Below are 14,581 nucleotides of genomic sequence, written 5' to 3' on the forward strand. Positions count from 1 at the left end.
CATGTGGGGTGTTAGTTTCTGGAGCCCCCATTGCTCAAACAAGAATTTCTAGGTTGCTCCTGTCTCCCCAGGGTGGCAACACAGAGCACAGTCTCTTTGTCCACTATTTTTGTAACTTTCTCACCTCAGATTGTCTGATCCTCAAGCAACATAGGTGCTAATGCAAGGAGGGAAATGGCAGCAGCAAGGTGGAGAAGTAACTTTCCAAGGATCACCCAGCAAGCCATTGGCAGAGGCAAGAACAGACTCCAGATTTCTGGACTTCCAGTCCAGGACTGTATCCATTAGACCATGCTGCCTTGAAGCTTCTGTTTCCATGCAAGGGACACCAAACAGAAGATGCTTCACACCTTGTTCAGGTTCAACAGCTAGTCATAGCCAGCTGGATAAGGGCAAAGGTGTGGATCCTCAGAGGTATGAGGGCACCCTTAGCCCATCGGTATCTTTGAGGACCTGGAGGGTGCATCAGCTACCCTCTGCATGTCCCAGCTTTCAGCTGGATGGCTGTGCCATAAACTCAATTAGCCTGGCCTTAATTATAAATTGCCTGGGTCAGAAAATGAAAGTTTAACCAGCATTTACAGTTCCATTGCAGCAGCCTCACATGGGACACTATGAATCTGATGGGTAGTATCTCATGGCTGCAGTGGTCACGGGCTTGCACAGGGGGTAAAATTTACCCCAGCGCAGAGAGCCAGCACGTCACCTAGGCACCTCTAAATGGAAAGACATAAAATGGGCTCGTCCCGCATGTCCTGGGAGCAGGATGGGAGCAGAGCGACCATTGCACTTAGGTAACGGCTGGTCCTCACATTGGCACTCTGCACTGGGGTGAGATTCTCCACTGGTTTGCCTGCAGAGGCAGCATTACAGAGCCAGCCTGGCGCACAGCTTGTCCAGTCAGAGCAGATCTGTAGTAATGATGGTTGTAATTCCCATGTTCATAGCTGGGCTTGGACAGGAGCCAAAGCACTTACCTCTGGCTTTGGAAGAGCAGATAGTCTCTCTGGCAGCATCCTCCTGCTTTTATTTCTGGTGGCTGTGTAGGGTGTTGCCAGCTGAGAGGAGACACTTGTTCAGCAGCTGCATAAACAGAAAGGGCCGGCGCTGAGGAGAAATAAAAACAGTCTGCGGATGCGATCTTACGTGACCTTGGACAGACAGACAGACACATGTGTTTTTCTGGGTTCTGAGCATCTGTTAGTAGGCCTTGAGCCAGTGGAAATGCTAGTGGCGGACATGAGGACCAGGGGGAAGGGGCTAGGACCACTGTTCTTCTGGTTCAAGCACACCCTGGGGACCATGAGCTTTTCCTGTATAACTTGAAGCAAGTTGCACTACGTTCCTAGGACTAAAGACGTGTCTATACTATGGGGCTGCCGCCCCCATATCACAGTTATAGTGGGAGAGCCCCACGTGGACACAGCCTCTCTTCACCACCCCTCCAGCCAACAGCAGTTCTGCCATCACAGCCCTCTTTTGGACATCAGCATCCAGAGGGAGCGGGAGGCTATCAAGAGACCCGTGTCAGTTGATGGGATGTGATCTTTTCATGCCCCTACCACAGCAAAGCAAGTCACATTTCGTAGTGCAGACTGAGTTCCACTTTCTCCATTTTTTCAAAAGGGAATGATGGTGCTCTGGCATGTCTTGAGGCCTAACTGCAGACCTGGTGCTTTTTGCTCATGCAACAGGAGATACTAACGCTGCCCAGAGTGTTACTCACGCCTGCAATTGGAAATGTGTGGCTCAGGTTCACCTCGCAACAACCAGCATCATTTCTTCCCCCTTGCACGTCTTGAAATGCAAATGAGCAGTCTCTCTTTTTAAAAATGGAGACTAGCCTTTATTTCAAACCCTGCAGAGAGCTCCATATCAGCAAGCCAAAGGGTGTGGAGCAAACCCACCCATACAGGCTGAGTTTTCCAGAGACTATAGGCATATTTACACCACAGTGACAGCGTTCAGGTGAGGGAATAACCCTGGCTGCCTGCTTCTGCTCTGCACCTGGCAGCCCCAGACTTGAGATGGGGAGGGCTCCCTATGGGTGCTCCTGGCCTGGGTTTCTGGTGTGATCATTTTATTTCTGGGTTTGATGCTCATTGGAAAGGGGGTGCCAAAAAAAGCCACACACCACTTGACTTTCAGCTTTGTCTCTTGTTTACCAGGCACCATGTCCTACCTGACAACTTCTAGTGGATGGACAGTGTCCTGATCAAAAACACGTCACTGCTTGTACTCAGACTGAGTAACACCTTACTCCGCAAGTCCTCCGTCTAGCATGAATAGAGTAATGCAAGGTAATGTGCTCCTCTACAGCGGGGACAAAATCCGCCCCGCTTGTTTGTGTCAGTTCACGCCGTCAATACAGCATTCTGCAGTGTTGTGCTCTTTTCTACCCAGTGTAAATCCCAGTCCTTTCAGCTCCTTGAATTTCAAGGCCAACAACCGTAATGAAAAGTCTTTTGGCTATTTTCATGGCTCAGCCACTGAGCTGAATTCCCAGGTGGTGAACAGACGTGGGGAAGAAACTGGCCAGGCAGATTCTTGGCTATAACCCCTCAGCCTCTGCCACGTTCATCCCATCAGAACATCTGGAGTTAGCTAGAATAAAGCTGGCACCTGGTGGCCGAAGGTCTGCGGATCACAGTCTCTGCTGAGAGACTCAGACAATGAAACAGAAGTTGAGACTCCATCTGTCTTCTTTGAAAACAGCAGTGCTACCCCCAGTGATCACAAAGAGAGCTGAAGACAGTCAGTCCATAATGGGATTGGACCGTTTAAGGGCCATAGTCTACTCTCAAATATGCGGCTGTAAATCCACAGTACAGTTGCCGTCTGCAGAGTTATTTTTGATTTACTGTGTTGTAACTGAGGGCAGACTACACACCGCATATCTATCTATGACGGGCAGAAAGGCCTGACGGTCCCCAGTGGCTACAATATTCAGCAGTGTTAGCTACCCATGTTAACGATGCTGATAGCGTAAAGGCCAGTTATCTCACTCTGCTTGGTGTCGGGGAAGAACAAGATGTACCATTTTAGAGTTACCCTGGCTTATCTGTGTCCTCCAGCCTTCTGTCACTTTGTATGCATCTCTTTAAGACAGCTCCCCAAATCCAGCACTGGTGCCGTTCACTGAAGTGAAGGCAGATATGTCAGGGATGAATTTACTACCTTTTTAATTATGCAAAGCATAAATGCCTGACACCCAGGAGGGATCCAGAGAAGACTGGGACAAATATGCCAATGGGAGAGAGCAGGCTGGACAAGCAGGGTCCTAGGAAGTGCCAGGAGGGACAGTCTAGAGAGAGACGAATAAAGCTTTGGCTGTGCTCTTCTTCCTGAACTCTTGACTTCTTCCTCCTCCGATCGCTTCTGCAGTGCAGCTTGTCAAGGAGCCTCCTCATTACCTCCTACAACGTATCTATGGGCCTTTGCTCTTGGTCCCCTTCTCTGCCTTCCTCCAAGCTTAGCATCCGCAAACACAAATGCAACTGAGCAGACAATACAGGAGGTCCTATCCAGTCCTCTGTCCCCATGACACATAGCTCAGCTTCTCCTCTCCACATCTCTCTCCTGACTGAGATGAAATCCTGGCTTGCCTCTGACAATGGCATCCCTCCTGGATGCCAGCGGCTGTCACACGGTCTGGAAAAAAACAGGGCTTTTGATCTCCTTCCTTTATGTCCCCACAAACCCGCTTTCTCAATACTGTGGACACCGCTGCCCTCCTGTCTGTCATCTGAGCTCTTTCTAGATCCTTGCACATCGGGATAACTCAAAGGTGTGGGTATTCCTGGCCGTCCACGTTGATCAAACCTTTGCACAGAGCCTGGACATTTCCCGTCTCCCTGCAACACCCATTTTCGTGGCCTTGATAAATGCATTCTTGCCACCTAAAACACTGCAGATGTCATTGTCCCTCCCTGCCTGTCATTTTGAAGACATCAGCTCTCCCTTTGCATCCACTCGCTGGCTCTCCCTTCTCCACCCATCAAACAGAAGCTGCCAGTCTCCTCTCTTACTGCCTATCAGCTCGCATGCACTAGAGAGGTCAGCTCCCACCTCTAATCAGCTCACAAAGCCAGTCCCTATTGCTCATTTATTAGATTTCCGAACACCCCAATGCTTTTGCTTCGTGCGCCCTTCATACTGGGGAGAAACTCCCGGCAAACATCCACAAAACCATGTCACTCTCTCTTTCAAACCCCTCCTTTAGATTCCACTCCGCCACAATGCTTACGATAAAAACCTCTTGACAAGAGTCCAGCCCCTGGCACATCTTACTGTGCCGTCTAATATTGTCCCATTATCTCTATATGCTCTCATCCACATGTATCTGTCTGCTGGCAGTAGTCCTTTGCTTTGAGACTCTTTGAGACAGAAGCAGCTGGTTTGTTCTGTGGCTGTACAGTACCTAGCACTGAGTCCTTGCCCATGCCAGACACTAGAGTAATAGAAATAAAAACAATAGTAAGGAGCCATTGTCCACCTCCCAAGAGTACAGCCTTCCCCCCACAACACCTCCAGAATACAAAAGATCAAAGGCTATTTTTGTTATCCCTTTCTCCCCCTTCTCTTAAGCAGTGCAAAGTTGGTGGGAATCAGGATCATAGGACAGGAGGCCTGGAAGGGGCCTCGCAAGGTCATCCAGTCCAGCCCCCTACTCAAGACAGGATCATCCCTGACTAAACCACCCCAGCCAAATGTTACCGGTACAATTATTTAGGATCGACCTCAGGATTGCCATGGCCACCCGTCCAATTTGGTATCAGGCAATCTTTATTCACCACCCCCAGACAGACATACAGATTTCCTTCTCTGTAATACAACCTGACAGGTGTCCAGAAAGCTTCTCAGCGGTGGTCTTTGGGGACGCCAACCCTCAAATCCCCCACTGCTGCATGATGTCCCTAGGCGTCTCTGGACTGAGTGTCAGAGGCAGGAAACACAGCCGCTGTGTCTGTCTCCCCAGGTTCACAGCATGGCTGGGATGATGGAGTTGGGGCTGGTCCTGCTGGGAACAGGGGGTTGGACTAGATGGGACCTCCCGAGCTCCCTCCCAACTCTCTCATTTCTGTGATTCTGTGTGTGCACCCTGTGCATAGCATGCTTTTTATACTTTTTATACTGTTAATACTATACATTTCCTTTGCTGCAGCATGAGTCCTGTCCCATACCACCACTCAAAGAAAAGCCCATCCATCCCCATCTAAAATCACCCTCAGGTATTTGAAGAATGTAGTCCATTCATCCCTCAGTCTTCTCGTTTTGAGACTAAACCCAATTCTTTCAGGCTTTCCTGGTAAGTCTGGTCTCCCAGGCCCCTCCTCATTTTTGCTGCTCTGCCCTGGACTCTTTCCAAACTGTCTGCATCCTTCTTGAAGCGTGGGGCTGAGGTCACTTACTGAGTCTCGCGCAGGCGACACACGGTCCGCGAGCAGCGGCTTCTCTTTCCGCGCTAGCCTGAAAGATGCCAGGAGCAAAGTTTATTTTGGCGTGTGCCTGTCTTGGCTGCATTTCTTGCTCTGAGCTGGACTGGCCCGAACAACAGGCAATGAGGGACGCGTGCCTCGCTCCAGCAACTTCCAATAATGACTTCTGAAAGGGAAGATGAGCAGGGCATTAGCTGCAAGCAACTTGCTGTGACAATGGCCAGGGGAAAGAGCAGTGGGAATCACTCAACTTCTAGTGCTTGATTTTCCTGCTCTGTTGGAGGGGTGGAAAGGAGAAAGCACTTTCTACCTAGAAACAGTTTGTAAGGGGAGATCATTAAGTACCAGATTCTCAGCTGGCATCGATCAGCATCCATGTAAATGGAGATATGCACCTCCATTCCCATCAGCAGAACAGCAGATCCCAATGGAATAGATTTAAGCCTGCCATAGCCCTGGGAATCAGTGACTCGGGATTACTCAACCCCCATTGCTTCCATTGCCATGACATTTCTCTGAGCGGCAAGGGTGGAGCTCTGGTTCCTCGCTGCAGCTCGGCTTCCACCTGGGCCATGACAAAGACCCTAAGAATGGAGGATTTGTGCTTTCAGTGGATTAAAGGGTGAATTTCCATTTACTAGCAACAGTGTTAAGGCTGCTTCTTTTAATGCATTTAATGCATCTGCAATGGAGACTGCAGTGTAGTGGAGACAGACCCCCAGAAAAATTTTGCACCAGAAGCAATTTAACCATGGCAGCAAGGAGCTCTGCACAGGCTAATTCATTCTGCCCAATGCTAAGCTCTGTCGGAAAGCTGCTTCCTCGACCCAAGGCAGCTCACTTAAAGTTGCATCAGCACACCCTGGAGAGCTTTATTAGCCAGTGGAGTTTTTGTCCTTCTCAGCATTTTTGTAGCCTCCATCACTGTAGCTAGTGAGCATTTAACGTGAACTTCTTCAGCCAAGCTGTTGTTCTCTTTGGAGTCTAAAACTTTTCTTAGTGGCTAAATTTTTTAATTGGCTTTGGAAAAATGGGCAAGTTAGTGCGACAGCTGGTCGGAAAAATGCAAGGAGACAAAATGAATTTTTGTTAAAATGTTTTTCATCCGACTTTTCCCATCAGCAACAGAACTGGGCAAAGTTTGGTGTGGGAGCACTGAGGTTTCCAGGATCTGGGCTGTGGAACGAGCAGCACTTTTATGGACGGGCCCAAAGGGTAAAATGATTAACAAAAGCAATGCGTCTCACAACTGGTTTCTGGGCATTTGAGTTAAAACAGATGCTTGCAGGAAAAAAAAGCAACAAAGCTATAAGCACCCTGTGTGGAAATAACTACCCCACTAATTTAATTAGATCCTGTTTGCATTTGGACCTCCTGTCCTCTCGTGGACTTTGGCCATTCAGGGAGGCAGGAAGGGAAGAATGAGTAGACAAAACCTGACTTTCTAATGTAAAACACAGAGACTTTTTTTTATGAAGAGAAAAAATGTCATGATCTCACTATCTCACTCATCTTCCCCCTCTATAAGTCATCTTTATGTGAAATCAAAAAAAGTTGGCCTAGATTACAATGATCTTTGTTTTTTCTACGGCCTGAGAATGATTATTTCAAACTACACAAAAGAGCAGTCCAGCGGTGTTGCTTTTCAAAAGCAATCTCCATGCATCAATTTTTTGGGTGCTGAACTAGAAGAGGCCTTAATTTCAGAATATGCAGAGAACTTGCCCGGTGGAAAATCAGGATGTCTGTACAGTGTCCCAAGAGGGACGTTTGCACATTGAAGCCATTTGTTCCACGTGACTTCAGGGCCTGAAGGAGTCCTAGGCAGTGATGCACAACAGAGACAGAGATCAGAAGCAAAATAACCAGGTAGTCAGACATCAAGTGAAACTGAAGAAAAGCAGGTGTAAAAGTCCTTGCACTCTGTCTTTACCAACACGCTGAGGATTATCCTTCCATAGAAAGACATCATACACGTTACGTGTTGTAACAGAACGCAAATTTTATTCCATTTTATTAGTACTGGAAACTGAAGAGCCAACCAGAGCTGCATTTTCTTGACCATGTTTTTTTAACATTCTAACTACATTCCCGATGTAACATTTACAGTGAAAAATATTTACAGATTCAATCTCAGACTCAGAAAGTTTCTAATACAAATACAGTTAGTACAAAAACCTCCCCCCAGAAACTTTATAACAATGCAGACTTGTTATGGCCTTTAGTTAAGTTCAAGTATTTTCCAGAAGAATGGAATGCAAGCAAAAAAGGGAATTTGGCTTCTACTTGGGACGTTCCAGGCCCTGAATTATGACGAGCACTTTATTGGATGCACGTTTAGTGAAATATTCAGTATTTCAGATTAATTATACTATGCAATTAAACCCCTCCAGGCTGTGTCTGAAACCACTCATCAGTAAAAGAAGCAAAGCATTATACACATGCCACATAGTGATATCATTCAGGAAAGATGCTCGCTTGAAGTGCTTTGAACATTCGTGTCCCTGTACTGCTCTCCTTCAGGCTGGACCTGACCGGGACAGGAAGATCCTCTAAATGCTAGAGAAATTCTGAGCTATGGGTCATCCCAGTAATGACCCAGAAAGGTTGCTGGAAGCTACAGCATCTCTGGAGAGATGTCTCTCACCCTGTACATCTCTTTGCAAAGGTGGGGAAATATCACCAGCACAATCGTCTGGTAAAAGAAAATGTCTCTGTGTACCGGGCATAGGTTGGGCTGGTGAGAACAGCTGCCCTGGAGCCACTGTGGTCTAGTGGATTGAGCACGGGAGCCCCGAATTGTCCTCGTCTCTGCAACAGACCCTCCACGTGGCTCTGGGTAAGTCACTTAGCCCTGGGGCATAGAGGTGCTTTTATGCCATTTACTACCCAGGAGTGTTGCCAGGGGTAAGTAGCTCTTTGCCTAGCACTGTGCTCAGGGGATGAAAGAGGAGCAGAGTTATAAACCGCTTGCCGAGGAGGCTGCACCAGAGCCCCGAGACAGCATGAACGGCAGAACAGTGCAGTCACCATAGACTGTCCGCTCTCCTCTCCTCCTCCTCTTCCCCACCCCCTGCTTCTGGCAGATATATAAGCAGGGCATTCCCAAACTGGGCATAAGCGCTTAAACCTGCCTTAGGGGTGTAGGTGGTAGCCATGTTGGTCTAAGGACGTAGGCAGACAAGGTTCTTTGGGTGAATCCGGTATCTTTTATTAGACCAACTCAAATAGCTGGAAAACAATTTTTAAGCAAGCTTTCAGGTTCAAAAACCCTTTGTCAGGCTAAGGAAGTTTCAGCAGTTGGCGTGTGCTCTTCCTGGATGAAATGAAGAGTAAACCTGCCTTAAGCATTCAGGACTCATGGTAGAGGTGATATCTTTTATTAGACCAACTAGATTTTTGCCCCCCAAAATATTCTTTTATTTTTGGGGCAAAAATCTAGTTGGTCTAATAAAAGATACTACCTGTACCACAAGTACTGAATGCTTTTTCCTCTAGATCAATACGGCTGCAACCTGGATATCTAAACCTGCCTTATACAATTACACGCCATTTAGGTGCAAAAAACAAACTAGGACGTAGCCCATAGCACTCCCTGATGAGGGAGACGACCGTTGAGAACCACAAGGCCCACGCCAGCTCCAGGATATGATAAGGACATGCCCATAGTCCTGGCAGGGATTGCTAGTATCTCCGGAGAAATAGCCATAAGACCACGTCCGCGCTGCAGCATGGGGCCACCATGCCTCCTGCCTAGTCAGGGTGGACAAGTTTAAATGAGGCTGCAGCCTTGCTAGTCCTTTCTGAGGAATTAAAAAAGACTCCCACACAACATCCAACCATGAGTCTATTCAGAGTTTCCATCCTTTCGGGTCGCCGCATTGAATACACTCAGTTTCTCGTGAAGACACGAGGCCAAGGATAAACAGGGGAGATCCACACAGATGTGCAAGATAAACGGCTGCTGGAGAGAGTAAAGCACTGCCCGTCTGCAGGACTGGCTGCACCCCAGCACTAAGCACACAAATCCAGGGGTCTGGAGGGTGCCAGAGCATATGTGCTTTGGAACGGCAGCCCACCATTACCAAACCGCCCCTCTTAAATTTCAGAGGGAAGACACCCGAATGCAATGCCAAGGGCGAGTTGCTCCATGACATGCAGAGCAACGAGACATGAAGAGCAAACGGATATGTTTTTCCTCCCTCCTCTCCCACCCCGACCCTCGCCCTCTCACCCAGGTTAGGAATGTGATAAGCACATCAGGCAAGCCTCAGGGCTAAAATGCGTGTATGGGAAGAGCAATCTTGCCACCCTGTGAAACCCAACCTCCGTGTCCTGCAGTTCACGTGAAAAATGGTGGATTTCTTCCGACAGACCTGGCATTGCGTGATGGCCTCCTCACTCCCAGTCAAAGGCAGCTCATAAATAAAAGGGACCAGTTTCTGCTCCTTTGAGTCTCACTAATGGCTTTGGTGGGAGCAGGAACAAGTCCTGAATTCCTTCGCAGGCCACTGAGCAAAGCAAATATTCAAGTATTTGCAACCACAGCTCTCTCTAGGGGTTCACCTGTTGCCTTTCAACTCAGTTTACCCAGCTCTTGTCCTGCCATCATTACAAGTGACACCATGTCATGTCAGAAACTGTGTCACCATGCCACAAGGGTCTAAGTGAACACAGCCCTTGCACGTATGGGCAGTGCATTGACCAATGGAGTCGTGGACCTGCTTAAAGGTAAGGGTACGCTTATCTTCCCTGCTCCTTCAGGGCTTTAATGCTGCTATTATCACAGTGCAAATATATGGCTTTGATCCTGAAAGGTCCCAAGTGCGTCCTGCAAAGCCAGTGCCTTCAGCAGGAGTGGAGGAGGCTGCCTAGGCTCAGAGGACGAGGCAATCGTGTACGCCTTGCCTTCAGCATTTATAGGACACAGTTTCTTTCTTCAGCTTGTCCATGAATACTCAGGATGACAAATAACCCTGTGGTCAGGATCACTTTTCTGCTTTGTGCCACTACAGCTACATCATATCAATAGCCCCAGCCCGCGCGGGTTTGTACGTCTGGCACAGGAAGGGAAAATACACTGCCCAAGTACTTCCGAATGAGAAACCTCCTTCGATGGTGCTGTGTTGTGCTTAAGTCCTAAACTTTCTTGCCTCACTGCCACGAACAGCCCCATTGTGATGGACGGTGGTATCTGCACTGGGATTTTTTTTTTTTTTGTTACTCGCATTTCTACTTGCTAACCCCAGGGTTTGGTTTTACTGGGCATAGCAATGGCAGAAGGACAAAATCATACAATCTGCAAACAGGCCCCCCTTATTTTTAAGCACCATCTTGCATAGTCTGCCTTAACCCTGCACTGTGACTATCACTGGTGAGAAACGTTAGCCACAATATCCTGGTGCAGACACGGGCAGTGGAATTGCTTGCGTGTGTGAGGAAAAGGGGATTTGGTCCGTAGGGGATGTCTGTACTGATGCCACTGCTGTGACTGCAGCATAGTGTAGACATGCCCAAAGTAGCTTTAGGCTAGGTAGCTCGGGGGCTGGAAGCAGCAGCACAGGGCTCAGTGTAGGCCACTTTGCTTTGCACCTGTGACTATGGTGCAAGCTTCTGCTGAAGAGCCTCTGTCCTGTTCCCACTAAAATCAAATAGCCAGATCCACAGCCTGGTTCAAGCGGAGCAAAAGCAGCAAGGCCAATTACCTAGCTGGCCCAGAGTTTTGCCAGGAGATCTCTATGGGAAGGCAACAGGGCACCGTTATCCTCTGATTTTTGGTGTAAAGATCACCATGGGGTTGATATTGCCTTACATGCATATCACACATGCATATCCATGTGTGTTTATATATATTTTCTTATATATACGGGAACACACACACCACGCACCCCTATGCATAGGTCCATTTCTCCATGTATAAAGTTTTGATTTTAAAAAGCACATGACAGCAAAATTTATCAACACTGATCTTCAGGTTTCTACCGAGAGTTGACAGTTGAAGACATCAGATACTTAGGATTTTGTTTTCCTGGTTTCTAAAAGGCACTTTTTCTTATGATGTGCAACAGCGGGGTTAAAAACAGTAAACCGTTACACTTCCCACTAGATCTATAATAAATGCAGCAGCATCATTACAATGCAAATTTATCATTAATTTCTGCTATGTAGCATTTGATCTGCTTTTCCTTCACCATTGAAATGAAAAGCGAATAAGAATAAAACATGTAGCTTAACATGAATCACTCAGGATCTCATACGTTCTTTTTAAATATGGTTCCTGCGTTTCTGAAAGTCATAGTATTGCATTAGTGCCTAGTTAGACCCAGCACCAGTGATCTCTGCTGCCTTCATTTCCAATGACCCCTTGCTGACATGTTTAAGAATTCAGACAGGAAAGTAGTAATAAGAGTGTGTTGTGAAAGTTTAAGCAACAATCAGGGTTTTTCCCCATTTAACGGAGGAAGTAGAAATTAATTGGAGTAAGAGCGTTTAGTAATAAACTCTTCCGGGCACGCAAGTACAGTACATATAGCTTCATATGCAGGACATGAGTTGCTTGGTGTAGTCAAGACCTTTCTTCTCATGACTGGGGAGCTCCGTTGCCACCAGCACTGAAACAGTCCCTGTTGAAGGGGAGACCCTGCAGTGAGCTGGCCTTGGAAACCAGCACGAGCGGCTTCAGGAGAGAGGCTCTTACTTCCACACCTAGGCAGTGTGCACTGGGTTGCACCATTCACGCTTAGCTCCCTGGAAAGTCCCCGAAAAAGAAGGAAACTGTCTGTTGTTAAACACGTTAGAAGACATTATTAAATCTGGAACCACTTAACAATATTTCCATCAACTGGTGTATAAAATTGTGCCTTTGTGCTGCAAAATCAACTCAAGACAATACTGGGGCAGGGGTGCAGAAACCCACACCCCCTACTTACATTGCCCGTTAAATGCATCGCGCCCAACCCCTAACTATATCCATACAGATGTCTTTCCATCTTTGCTGCTAGAGCTGCCTTTCTCTGAACTAGCTTTGGGTTTCGTGCCTTGTTTCTCCTGAGCGGTGTTGGCCCTGTTCTGTTCCACCACAGTCCCACCCGAAGTCGGGCTGCTGGTCCTAGAGGGCTGCGTGTTGGGTTGCGGGGTGTTATAGCTCTGAAACGCGATGTCTAATTGCTCCTGGGCGACCCGCAAGTGTTTATGGAGGGTGGACAGGTCGGTCGGGATGTTCTCGTCCGGGCTCGTGCACTGCTGTTCCTGGGCAACGTTAGCCAAGTTCTGCTCGTGCGCCATCAGGCTGTTGGGGATCTTGGTCGACTTCTCGGCTTTCACGACCAGATTGTACTCCGGAGGGCAGGAGATGTTCTTTGGGTAGGAGTAGTTGTAGGGGGGCTGCCTGAAGCTATTGATCTTTCGGTTGCGAATGGCATCTCGAATGGTCCCAAACCCCAAGTGGAACATCTCGCACATGTTGAGCAACAGGCACAGGCAGCTCACAACGTACATCACCAGGAGGAAGATGGTTTTCTCCGTCGGCCGGGACACAAAGCAGTCCACCGTGTGAGGGCAAGGGGCTCGGTTACAGACGTAGTAAGCTTCCACCTCGAAGCCATAGAGAAGATACTGCCCTATCAAGAAGCAGACTTCAAATGAAGCTCTGGCAAGGAGCTGGAAGACGTAAATCTTCATCAGCCCTTCTTGCTGGATGCGTCTCCTCCCATCGTGCTTTTGCGGCTCCTTGCTCTTCTCCTTGTCTTTGGCCTTCTCGTTGTTTTCCCCCGTGTCATCGGAGATCATGGGCTCCTCTTCATCCGCTTCCATGGGGTCTTCCAAGTTCCGGACATCCTGCCAGTTCAAAGCAAACTTCTTCTTCTTTTTGAACCCCCGAAACCGCTTCTCCTCCTCCGTGGACCTAGCAATCCTGTGGATGGCATAGCCCAGGTACATGACGGATGGGGTGGATATCATGATGATCTGAAAGACCCAGAATCGGACGTGTGACAGCGGCGCAAAGGCATCGTAGCAGACGTTGTCACAGCCCGGCTGCTTGGTGTTGCACGTGAACTTGCTCTGTTCATCGGAGTAGATGGACTCCCCCCCAACAGCTGTCAGGACGATCCGGAAGACAATGAGCACCGTGAGCCAGACCTTCCCCACAAAGGTGGAGTGATTGTGAATTTCTTCTAGCAGACGGGTTAAGAAACTCCAGCTCATGTTGGTCATATGGGCTAATCAGTTATAACCTGCCAGAAAAGGAAGGGGTGGGGAAGAAAACATAACACACAAATTAATATATAACTCAATGGTCATGGCAACACACTTCAGGTTACGAGTGGCACTAGATGACAAAGGGGCGATGTCACAGGGAAATCATTTCATTCCAGAGATCAGCACACTCACTACAGCAGTGCTGCTGTTTGCACGCTGCAGGGCACTGAAGCCATTCGAGACCCTTCCCCTTACTTCACCCCGCTACACTTGAGCCCCTAAATCAGGTCCAGAATCTGCACGTGTTGGGGAAGCGCGTTACGTTCGCTCAGGCCTTGATCTTGCCAGTTCTCTGCAGGAAAAGCCCTGTGGACAGGCACGAATGGAAAAGTCTGCCCGCAGGGACCTAACAAAATAGCAAGCATATGGCTGTTATACATTTTTATCAGTGCTGCTGTGTTGCATGCTAGATACAGCCTCTTTGCACTTCAGGAGCTCCAGTCCTCCTACCCAATAGCACAGCCCCCCTGTCTCTTGAAAACTAAATGGTCGTGGAGATCCCGTTAGCAACACAGATGCTATGACGTAGAGCTGAACAGCTCTGATTCATCAGCACAGCACACAGGCGATGACAGTGTGCACCGGAGAGGTAATGGGCATGCACAGTGTGGTGTACGCTCGCAAACATGTATTACATACACAAACCATATGCTAAAGGACATTATTAAGGCTTCAAGACCCTTCTGCTTTGACCCCCCCCTCCCCCCCAGTTTGCAGCCTATGTTAAGATACTGCTGTAATGCAGTGGTTTTCAACTGTTTTAGACCTGATGCAGCCCCACAGAAAATGCCAGCTCTCAGCTTTCCCTCACATTGAGTAGAGAAAAATCCTAGAGCAATTCTTCCATTGCAAAGCATGCAGAAAGCCCACAGCAGGTCGGGATG

At 48.2% G+C, this 14,581-nt stretch overlaps 1 protein-coding gene across 3 annotated transcripts in view; it reads right to left on the reverse strand.

Moving 5' to 3' along the window:
- Window positions 1–7,420: 7,420 nt before the first annotated feature.
- Window positions 7,421–14,581, reverse strand: part of GJC2 (gap junction protein gamma 2) — a 59,401-nt gene continuing 52,240 nt past the window's right edge. For all 3 annotated transcript variants that reach the window (XM_090047913.1, XM_090047915.1, XM_090047914.1), the window contains exon 2: window positions 7,421–13,672. In XM_090047913.1, the coding sequence (XP_089904039.1) occupies window positions 12,402–13,652 (1,251 nt within the window). In that variant the 5' untranslated portion in view covers window positions 13,653–13,672 and the 3' untranslated portion in view covers window positions 7,421–12,401. The remainder of the gene's footprint in view (window positions 13,673–14,581) is intronic.

This window comes from Crocodylus siamensis, chromosome 5, assembly GCF_052110815.1.
Source record: "Crocodylus siamensis isolate JL-2025a chromosome 5, ASM5211081v1, whole genome shotgun sequence".
In the NCBI taxonomy this organism is placed as follows: Eukaryota; Metazoa; Chordata; order Crocodylia; family Crocodylidae; genus Crocodylus; species Crocodylus siamensis.